The following is a 12,027-nucleotide window of genomic DNA, read 5'->3' on the forward strand; positions in this document are numbered from 1 at the left end:
AATGCTGGGAAGAAGAGGCAGAGAGAGACGTCATGGATCTGTGCTGAAGATAGACATACTGGAACTTTGCTGGTAGGCCACAACCTCGTGGTAATGCACAGATTAATAAAAATGGGTTAAATTAAGATGTAAGAGTTAGCTAATAAGAAGTTAGAGCTAATGGGCCAAGCAGAGATTTAATGAATACAATTTCTGTGTGGTTATTTTGTGGCTAAGCTATCCGGGTGGCTGGGATGAACAAATGGGCCCTCCTCTTACAGGGTTTCTCTGTAGTTTTCGGAGCCTGTCCTTGAACTAGTTCTTGTAGACCAGGCTAGCCTCAAACTCACAGAGATCCACCTGCCTCTGCTTCCCGAGTGCTGGGATTAAAGTCACATGCGACCACTGCCCAGCTAGAAAAAATAAATTCTAATAATATGCTGAGGTAATTTGCTCTGGAAAATACCTATATGATGTGCTGGAGATGAATGTTGATGATTTTTTTTCAGAAATGAATGCCTTAGTGACACAGTGAAAGCTCTTAAGAATGTGCTAGATCAATTATTCCAGCTGATCAAGCATTATTTTTATGGTAGCATGTAAATTTTTCAAAATATGAGCTATTTTCCAAAATGTACTCTGCCAGTTCAGGTAATTCAGTGGAAGTGCTTTCATTTCTTCATTTGAATGTTACTAGAAGGAAGAGGCAATGTTCTATAATTCTCTGTATCTTTGGGATTTAGCATTCTATAATTATTCACTGGTACTTCACATTTATAGAAGTTAAAGAATGGATTATTAGGATTGAAGGAAATTCAGCAATTTAGTTTGCTTTTTACAGCTTTGGTCATAAGCATACTATATAGTATACACACTAGAGTATATAACTATACTATACTGAAGACTGATCTGAATTGACAAATGAGATAAAGATGTACATCAAAAATTATGACAAGGTGAGGAAACATAATTTAAAAAGCCAAGATTTTTAGTTTCTCTAGATGCATATTGTTATTAATAACATATAGTACTCATTTGCTTTACGTGGATTTAGTAAACTGAATAGTGACAATAATATTTTTTTTTAAATTTAGTTAGCAGTTATCTCCACAGACAAGAATACAGAAAGTGATTTACTAAGTGGAAAAATAATCAAGTTGTTTGAACTGTAGTGGGAGTTTGCTCCCCCAAAGTAATGATACAATGTAGGGGAAAGATAAATATCTTTTAAAGAGATGAAGAGAATCTTACCCATCTTTGGTTGGCATCCTGATGGAGAAACTCTGTCATGTTCTTCCAGCAATTGTTTTGGATTCTGCACATGGCTTTTTTCTACAAAATGAGCCTGAGCAACGGCTGTGGAGTCAAAAGTCATATTGCAGAAACCGCTAAATTTGCCTCTGTTGACTTCTTCACTCTTGTACACCTGTAAAAAGTACATTCAATCTTTTTTATTTTTTAAATATTAAAATCTTAGAGTTCACAATTACACCATTCCACAAAGACAACTCACCTGAGAATTCTCAACAGGCATGCTCACTTTTCTACCAGGCACTTCGTTTGGTTCCCCATGCACTTGAAAATAGAACTTAACATTTTGAGCATGTATTTCACTCTGGAAAAAGATACAACTTTGTTTAGTTAACAACAGAGACACCTAAAATGTGCACCTCTCTGAATGTGAGCTCAGGAGACATCTATTTTAGCAGATTTTATAGTAACTTTTTTTTGAGATCATGGTCTTGAACAGGCTAGATAAGTGACACACTTTTGGGCTACATCGTCAACCCTTGACTGCAATAACTAGAGTTTCACTCCTTTCAAATCTTTAGACCTCAGTTAAAATTAAAATAAGATGATCCTACAACTTAGAAGTCAGTATTTTATTTTTTATTATGTTAGTTAAACATTGCAAGGGGCTTCATTGTGACATTTTCATTCATGTATATATTTTTATATTACCTATTATCCTCCCAACTCACTTTCCTTTCTACTTTCATGCCTTTTTATGTATACCACAACGATCTTCACTAGCATAATCTACATGAAGACTAGTAAAAGTTATTTACAGGATTATGAGCACATCATCAGTGACTACATCAGTGCAGAAAATCCCTCCCTTTCCCAGCAATCATCAATTGTTAATGCACAGGGAGTGATGAGGCCTCTTGATCTCCTGCCTCCTAACAACTGTTAACTGTCAATGGAACTCAGAAAGTGGGTCTTCTGAGCCTCTCCAACCTCAATGGCAGGATGATAACAAGCCAATCTATGGTCTACGTTTATTATAAATGAAGATTCTAGTAGTTCTACAGTATCCCTCAAACTTGTTAATATCTACAATATATTTGATATAATAATAGAGAATACAAAGGGAGGCAGAATGGTGTGAAGGAAAGAAAAGAAAGTTTGCAATCAAAACCAAAGAGTTTAATCTATATTCCCTAACTTAAATTTGTATGTGACTATCCTTTCCTGAGCCAATATTCCTGTCTGCCAAATAGAAATGTTACCATGTTGCCAGGTGGTGGTGGTGCATGCCTTTAATCCTAGCACTCAGGAAGCAGAGGCAGGCAGATCTCTCTGAGTTCAAGGCCAGCCTGATCTATAAAAGCTAGTTCCAGGACAGCCACCAAAAGCAACAGAGAAACCTTGTCTTGAAAAAATTAAAAAAAGAAATGTTACCATGTTCCAGGTCTTTAAATTAATCAAGTAAAACGACTTAAATGCAGTTAACTTGCTACACTTAAAAATATGATTCCTCATCCTCATTCCCACCGCATTTAACCAACCAACCTTATAATGTGAAATCCTTTCTGATTCATGCTGCAGTACCACTCCACATGTTTGACAAAAATCATCTGTAATATATGCAGACCTTTCTTGTCCTTCACAGGTGTCATCTATAAATAAAGTAAAAAAAATCTATCATAGCAATGAAATTTGAACAAATCAAATTTTTATATTTCAGAGTATATACTAACAGCCTTCTCTTCAAATATGTCATTGAATGTGCAATATATATACATGTGAGTATATATATATATATATATATATATATACATACATACATGTATTTACACACACACATATATATTTGAAGTATAATATGTCAACAGTTACCAATTTAGAATGGCAAACCCAGGCAATAACTTTGTAAAGGAATAGTTAAATGAATATATGTTACTTCTTGAACTTCAAAGAATGATTTAAGGAATCAGTAATGAAAGGCTGAATTTAAAAAACAGTCTTGATATTTTGTTTTACAGAAGACAATGCCAAGGTATGTAAGACTTTTATATGAGATACAGCTCCAGTGTTAGCTAAAAATTGCCACTGGATAAAATGCGCAAATCTCTCCCATCATTGCAAAAATACCAGGACACTTTTGTGTATACAGATCTCACATAAATCTCCCTCCAAATATATAAAGTAATATTCATGTACTACAATCAAGAAATTTATGCTGTAGTGCCTGCATCATCAATAAAGAGCACATACCAAATAGTTTTATATGTACACTTTAGTTTCACACTTATATTTAATGTCCTTAACAGTTTCAGCATATTTTGCTGCTAGTGTTTATTGGTTTATCTATAGGATATTAATAAAAATAATCATATTTTTGCTTATTATTTGGCTATTTGAATGAGTACGTTTGTATTACACTTACTTTCATGGATGGTATACTGAATAAATAAAAGTTTTACTAAAATACAATATACTCAATTTCTAACAAAGGTAACATGAAATATACATACATATACACATAGAAAGTTACAGAATGATCTAAACTAAATTTAAATGTATTTAGCTCTGGAAAGTGGGGAAGATAAGAGAAGAAGACTTAACATTTTACTCACTACAACTTGTTTTGCAAAAAGCACACAGCGCTTTCTGTATATGGTGAAGATAGATATCAGCAAACTGGTAGGATATCAATTCAAATAATTATCCATTTACAAAATACCTTTTCAGGAGTTAAGGAAATCAGACTGTGGATTATAGTATCTGGGTGTATTTAAGACATAAAATATACTGGATAGCATAAGATGGAAACTTCAGGTTACCTGTATCATCCCTTCCCCAATCCTGGCTGGAATGAAATGAAGGAAGATACTTTGTGTATAAGGAAACGGCAGGTAATGAAAATCGTGTTTTACTTTGAACCCTAATATAGTGGGCACACTTTGTTAAAACTCATCACCTTGCAGGCACCCAAAAGCCCCATATTAATCAGGCAGGTGTTTCCAGACTGAGTTTCTAAACCAGCTCTGGGAACTCTCTGGATCCTGCCATTTCAGGCTCTAGGGTGGCGCAACAGTTTTAGTTTCCAGGTTGCTCTAATTAATGTCTGGCCAGCTTACTCTTAGCACCAGAATCATCTCAACAGCCTTGGGTTTCAGGCTAGCTCACATGGGCCCCAATCTCTTGAGCTATTGTGGACAGAGCTTCAGGCTTGTACTTGTAGACAGAACCTTTAGCTTGCCACATTGTCAACTTGGACCTTATACCACCTCTAGGCTAATACCTGCAGAATCACTCTCCATGCTAGATTCTATGTCCCATATTCTAAAAGACTAGTGTTCAGGTCTGTCCCACTAGACCTTAGAGCTGGACATCTCCCCACATACCCAGGTTCCAACACCACTCTTGTGTTACCAGTTCCCAGGATGGCCCCTGGAGTTCCAAGACCTCACTAAGCCTTTATATACCTAGTTGTTCCCCAGGAACTAAGTCCCCAGACTCCAGGATACTCAGTACAGATACAAGATCCAGGGTCATCCTTGTGGACCCAGACTCTAGTCCCATCCCTAAATAACTGACGAGTAAATCTACCACACTGGATTCAGATTTCAGGGCCAAGCCTGGGAATGTGGGCATGCACACTTGCTTACCTAAACAGGAAAGTGCACAAGGATACTAGCTGTGAGCCTTCTAGAGGATCACATCATGTGGCCTGTCACAAGTTTTTAGACAGGCCATCCCTTGGTGGCAAAATAACATTACAACTGAAGGAAAATTTCTTGAAGATGAAATTGTCATTTCCCATATGGGAGTCCCTCCCACTCTTGGGAGTTCTTTCTTTTAAACTGAATAAATTTAAGCTTACTCTACTGTCATTTCCCCCTTTAGAATAGTACTGTTAAGACTTACTGTCTTTAACTTATTTTCTCAAACAAGGTTTGGTTTGTTTGTTTATCAAATGGCACAATATAGCTGGGTTCAAAAGCTCAGTCATTCTCTTCACTGAATCACTGATTCCTAACAACTCTGACGTATAATATTTGTTATTATATATGTCTTCCTTTGAATTTCACATAACAACACTTTAATTCACACCCTCCATATATTCCAACATGTTTTAGCTTTATTGATACTAATTAAGCTTAGCTTCAAACCATCATGTAACATAGTCTGGAAGGAAGCAGACAAAAGATCAATATAATTGAGCATCTGTTCATGTTAAACCCTTAGACCTTAACACAAATGTATACAGTAAATAGTTCTTTGTACATTCTGAGTTAGGAAACTTGGAATAAGTGAAATTGAAATAATCTGCTATTCTTTCTTTGGTGGAATGGTACACAAACCTTTGTTTTACGTTGACTCTTTCCATTATACACATACACACACACACACACACACACACACACACACACAAACACACACACAATTCCACGTTGGAAATGACTAATCCCTAACTCCAAGGAGTACAATTAAATATGGAAGGTAAGATGTGTATGGAAAAATGAAAATCCCCAAGCCAAAATGTTTCAGGCAATAAAAGATGTAAAAGGGTAACGGTATATTCTGAGAGAAATGGGTTCAAAATTATGGATAACAAGTTCTGTCTAAGCTTTAAAGTACATGTAAACAATAGAATCTCACTAAGGTATAAATAAAAATGAAATTATAATATTTGGCAGGAAAATGGATGTACTAGAAATCATGCTAGGTGAAATAAGCAAGATTCTAGAATCTTGGTTCCTGGTATATGTGGAATCCAGATTTAAAATTATATGTATGTGTATATACCTGTGTATATGCATTCAAGTATGTGTGCAGAACATCAAGCTAGAAAGGGGATTGTTAAAAGGGAGGAAAAGATCTTAAGGGATGGTGGAAAAGAGAGACAAGAAAACAGAATGGGGATCACTTTCAAGGAGTGACAGAGAACTAACCCTGGGAGGCACAGGCAGAGAGAAGGGCAATGGGGAAGGGGACAGATTAGAACAATGTATAATAATACATACAAGAAAATGCCAAAATGAAACACCTTACTTTGTGCATTAATTAAAACATTAATACACACTTTAAAAAATAATAAAAATAACAGAACAAAAGTATTTCAAGGAAGGCAAGAGTATAAATAATAGTGGAAGGTTCAGAATAGAATCAAATAATGACAAGCTACTTTAGGGTATTTGAATTTATTTACATTAGAGAGACATAAGTGACTCAACATGGGTATAATATCAGTCAGTTGTAGACTTGAGGCTTGAACCAGATAGATACAAGCTTGAACCAGCCATAGATACATAAAGAAAAGGTCCATCTCTCAAAATCAAAGGGTATTAAAGGCTGAGCTTAGCATTTTCCATCAATATGGTAGACATTCAGATCTACATATTTAAGCATAAGTAATGCTGTTTCTGATAAAAGGTGGAGATTCAACCTTACAATCTACAATTATTACCAGTGGCAAATTCTCTTTTTCACTATCAGAGTGCTGAAGTTCCAAGTTTAGCATGTTAAAAAAATTGTTGAGTGAAGGACAGAGAGGGAGAGCAAGGAAAGAGATACCTTGAAATTGTGCGGTTAGCGAGAAACCAGGCACTAGGAAAATTCCCAGGAATCCACAAGGATGACCCCAGCTAAGAATCTAAGGAATAGTGGAGAGGATACCTTAACTGCCCTTCCCCTGTAATCAGGATAATGACTACCTTAATTGTCATCACCGAACCTTCATCCAGTTGTAGAGATCTATAGCTAAGCACTGGGCCAAACACCTAGAGTCCAGTCGGAGAGAAGGAGGAGAGATACTATGATCAAAGAGGCCAAAATCATAATGAAACAGCTGACCTAAGCAAGTGGGAGCTCACTGACTCTGGAGTGACAGTTGGGGTACCTGCATAAGACCAACCTAAGCACTTTGAATGTGGGTAACAGTTGTGTGGCTTGGGCAGTTTGTGGGGCCACTAGCAGTGGAACCAGGATTTATCTCTATTGCATGAACTAGCTCTTTGGAGCCCATTCGCTATGGAGGGACATCTTGCTCAGCCTCGATCTAGCAGGGAGGGCCTTGGTCCTACCTCAAGTGATGTGACAGACATTGTTGACTCCTCATAGGAGGCCTCACCCTCTCTGAGGAGTAGATGGAGGGTGGGGTAGGGAGAAGGTGGGGGAAGTGGGAGGATGAGAGGGAGAGGAAACAGGGATTGGTATCTAAAATAAAATTGTTTTAAAAATTATAATAGAAAATTGAAATATATGATGTGAGAATAATAAAAAAGATGACTGATGATTTATTCTAGAAGCATTCTTAATATACTAGTCCTTTGTTATATTCCCAAAGAAATTCACCCGGCGGCGGCAGACGCAGGTGGCGGGGACCGGCGTGGCAGCTGGCCTGGATCTGAAAAAGCCTGGGATAAAACCAGACTCGCTGAACATAGCGGACAATGAGGACTACTGAGAAATCAAGAACAATGGCAATGGGTTTTTGATCCTACTGCACATACTGGCTTTGTGGGAGCCTAGGCAATTTGGATGCTCACCTTACTAGACCTGGATGGAGGTGGGTGGTCCTTGGACTTTCCACAGGGCAGGGAACCCTGATTGCTCTTTGGGCTGACGAGGGAGGGGGACTTTATTGGGGGAGGGGGAGGAAAATGGGAGGCGGTGGAGGGGAGGAGGCAGAAATCTTTAATAAATAAATAAATAAAAGAAAAAGAAAATGTCAAAAAAAAGAAATTCACCCATTTCTGTTTATTAGAGCACTAGTCACAACAGTCAAGGTATAGAACTAGTCATGATACCCATCAACAGATGAATGGATAAAGAAAATGTAGTATTTATACGCAAGGGCTTTTTTTTTCATACACAAGAGTGAAATTATTTCAACTACAGGAAAATGAATGGGACATGTTAAGAAAAGTTAGCTAGACTCTGGCAAATACTATGTTTTTCTTCTATGCAAACTTGAAATTATGTCATTTATCAATTGTAAAACATTACTTTCATTCTATTTAATGTAGAATTAAATTCATATGCCTTAATGAATCCTATCATTATTTGGCTCCAATTTAAACTTTCCATTATTATTTATATTCTTGCCTTACTTGAAATACTTTCATTCTATATTTTAGTTAACATATATTTAATTTTATTTATATACACATATGACATGAAAATCAAAGGCTGACCATGCCAAATGAGGAAGGGGTCTTTTGAGGAATAAGGAAAGAATAAGAGACTAATTGAGAAAAGAACTACAAATATTAAATAGATATTTGGAAGAAAGGGACAAAGAGAAAAAAGGAACTAAGCCAAGGGAGGGTAAAAGGAGATATGTATGAATAAATCACAGCAACATTTTAGTATTAAAATGTCATAGAGAAATTATTTTGTATCCCATTATTTTTTATTCTAACTCAAAAATACCAATATCAGTAAAAAAGTCAAACAAAAATACACCTAAGATTTACTTTACTTTAATATTCCTAACACATGGTAAGTATAAATCCCTTCCTTCCAGTATAACATTTGTTCAATATTTAGAATTATTGTCTTCTTTCCCTTTCTCTTTACTACTTTTGTGAATTAACTGCAGTTCTTTTAAGTACAATCCCCTTAACTATGTCATAATAATGACCAGTAAAAAGGGATCAGACTTTTGTTGTTGTTTTTATGTTTTGAGATTGGTTCTTATTATGTAAGTCAGGCTGTCCTTGAATTTACATCCTTGGATTCCTAAAGTGCTATTATTACATGTGTGACAAATGCACTCTGCTCCACCTTCTTTTTTTTTTTAAATTCTGAAAAACACAGTTTAGTATTGTAACCATTTTACATATATGGTTAGTCAGTGTTACTTAAACCCTTATTTTGAATACATATCTTCTACTAACGTAGCCCAAGACAAGTTCACATCATATTGCTGACTCACACTCAGGAGCTTTCTGACAAATACATGCATGATTCTATTCTATCTAGAGTTGATTAAAACTACACCCCAAAGCAGACCTAATATATATTTATATTACTACTATTTACATTTTGCTTTGCTATATTCAAATAATCATTTTAACCTCCTAAGATCCCTTTTGAGCTAGTAAGAGGCACAGTGGGCAATGGTGCTTGCTGCCAGGCCCTAAATTGGATTCTCAGAACCCATACAATGGAAGGACAGAACTTACTTCTACTACTACATGTATGCTGTGGTATATGTCAACATGCACCACTTCCCCCCAAATTAAAAAAAGAGATTTTTTTTAGTCTTAAATTTATTATTAGGAGGATTGTGGAAGTTGGATTTCTACTGAGAACAAATTTCTTGTTTTTAAGGACCAGTCTATATTGTCCAATTTCCCCCTCAAGCTGCATGTCCCTACATTCATCATGAACATGATTCTATGTGCTCAAAAGTGCAATGTGAAGCTTGCAGGGATTAGTGGTCTTCTCAAAGCCACACATAAACTATGGATTAGAGCCAGGATTCAAATCTCATTCTGCCCAAGCAGTCCCTGAGAGCTACTTCTTAAATAGGTTGAAGTATTGAATGACAGTTTTTTTTTTTAGGCCGATGTTTGTAAGGAGGAAGTCTGACTGGGAAGAGAAGCTGTTTTGGCTGAGTGGCTATTGGTATCTGATATCTGCTGGGAGAGGGAGAGTCAGCTTTCTTGATGTGACCCAAGTGACTAGCATTCCTTAGTAGGAAAACCTTCCTTTTAATGAACTAGTTCCTGGAGAACACTGGGCCCTAACCTGAAGTGCTTGTCAAAAGACTGGGATTGCGGGACTGAGGCATAGCTGAAGAAGCCTGAGAGATGTGTATCTTCCTTCCTTTCTTTCTTCCCTTACACTTTTCTCAAGCTTCCCCCTTCTTCCTTAGTAATATAGAAAACAAACATTTTTGGTAGATGGGTAAACATGAACTTGTGAAGATCCTTAATTTTGAAAGAAATCAGTTGTAAAAGCTACCAGACCAGATTCATCCTGCTATTAACTAGTTAGTTGTTGGACAAAGGCTTTCAGATTTCTATTTCTAAAGTTTATTTTGAATTTGAGTTTATTTCACAAACTTTTATTATGATATCCTGATGTCAGCGATCCTCTCTTGCATAGTATTTAGGAAGATTATTTGAAATGAAACAGTAGTTTCGTGACACATTATAACTGCTATCTGATCAAAGAGTCCATCCGTTCAATGTAATGTATTTGTGTTTAAGTGCAGTTTCAGTCTTTGGTTGGAGAATGAATCAACATTATTCCTGTTAATAAAAATGTTTTAGTGGGATCTAGTGGTGCACAACTTTATTTAATCCCAACACTCAGGGGCAGATGCAGGCAGATCTCTGTGAGTTTGAGGGTAGCCTGTCTATACAGAGTTCCAGGCAAGCCAGGGATGCTCAGTGAGACCTTAGCTCAAAAAAGTGTTGTGCTATTTTATTTCCTTCCTACATGGAAGGCTTATATAATTTGAGAAAATAAAACATTCATAATAATTCGAAGTGAGGTTAGGGTCTTTGATCTGTAGTGCTAGGCAACAAGAAAAAAATAAAAATGGCACATTAGTAAAAAGACATATAACCTTGAGTAAATAATTTAACCATTCTAAACTATTTTCCACTGAATAATATAGAAATATAATGTATAATTTCTAATTCCCTGGATCCGTCAAACATAAAAGACATGTTTTTTCCAAAAAATGTTCAACAAGTATTCTATACTAAATAAAAGTATGATTATTTATCTATAAGCTTTGAAAGTTTTATTTACTAAAAGATATAATCAGCCTAGTTCAGTTCAGTGTTATTTAAGAGATCATCTATTCCACAGTTTTCAATCTTGATAGTACGCTTACTTTGGGCCACATAACCCATTGCTGAAAGGCTGTCCTGTTCAGCGCAGGTTTTTGGCAGCATCCCTGGCTTCTGACCAGTAAGATTGTAGTAATATTCCCTAGTATGAAAACGAAATGTGTGTGGAAACACTGGCAAGCGTTCTTTGTGGGGTTAAACCACCTACAGTGTAGAGCCAATCCAACCTATGACTTTACTTCATAAAAGAAAAAGCTAGGAACCGTAGAAGAATAAAGGAGTGGGAGCTAAAATTTTAAATTTGTGATTCTAAGTTTATATGGATTTGTTTAAAAAATAATTGCAACAGTCTAGAGAAAGAAAATAGTAATAGCAGAGGGATGCTCTTAGGCAATTTATAGTTATGAATATCAATAATGGCAACATTCTAGATGTAGGAATTAGTAGAATTTAATGTATTGATTAAATACTCATTCAGTTTATATCAGAATGTATACTTTGATGATATAAAACTTAATCCACTTTACAGAAACTTACTTTTTTGTTGGATCGAGCCTTTTGCAAACAGCTAAGCTGTCATGTTAGAGTAAAATAACATTACCTTCTGAATCAAAAAATAATTCAACTACATGTGAAATCTAAATGATTATTTTGAAAATTTCTCCTCATACCATATAGCAGGAAGTTTAGGGTGATACAGCTTTTTGTAACAAAAGTTAGCACTTACAGCAGAAGTCAGAAAAGAATAATGGTTTTGATCCAATTTCATTTATAGAATTATAAACCAGGTAGTATTTCTGAAGAAAGGAAATGGAAGGTTATCATATTTCTTCAGTTCTGAGAATGAGAATATTCTTTGTTTACTGTAAGAAAATGTTCTTTGGTTAGTCTGATAAATTTAAACTTACTCAAATTAGGTGATCCTAGATATAACTGGCTATATATAATGAAATCATTTTCACATTTCTTAAATTATAATTTAATTTTGTTGTACAAAATAACA

The 12,027-nt window shown here is 35.7% G+C and overlaps 1 protein-coding gene across 3 annotated transcripts in view; it reads right to left on the minus strand.

Annotated features, from left to right (window-relative positions):
• Zmat1 (zinc finger matrin-type 1) overlaps positions 1–12,027 on the minus strand; it is a 68,418-nt gene that overhangs the window by 16,517 nt on the left and 39,874 nt on the right. For all 3 annotated transcript variants that reach the window (XM_075957963.1, XM_075957964.1, XM_075957965.1), the window contains 3 exons: positions 2,776–2,882; positions 1,493–1,594; positions 1,231–1,405 (listed from right to left, as the gene is read on the minus strand). In XM_075957963.1, coding sequence (XP_075814078.1) covers positions 1,231–1,405; positions 1,493–1,594; positions 2,776–2,882 — 384 coding nt within the window. The remainder of the gene's footprint in view (positions 1–1,230; positions 1,406–1,492; positions 1,595–2,775; positions 2,883–12,027) is intronic.

Source organism: Microtus pennsylvanicus, chromosome X (assembly GCF_037038515.1).
Source record: "Microtus pennsylvanicus isolate mMicPen1 chromosome X, mMicPen1.hap1, whole genome shotgun sequence".
Lineage (NCBI taxonomy): Eukaryota > Metazoa > Chordata > Mammalia > Rodentia > Cricetidae > Microtus > Microtus pennsylvanicus.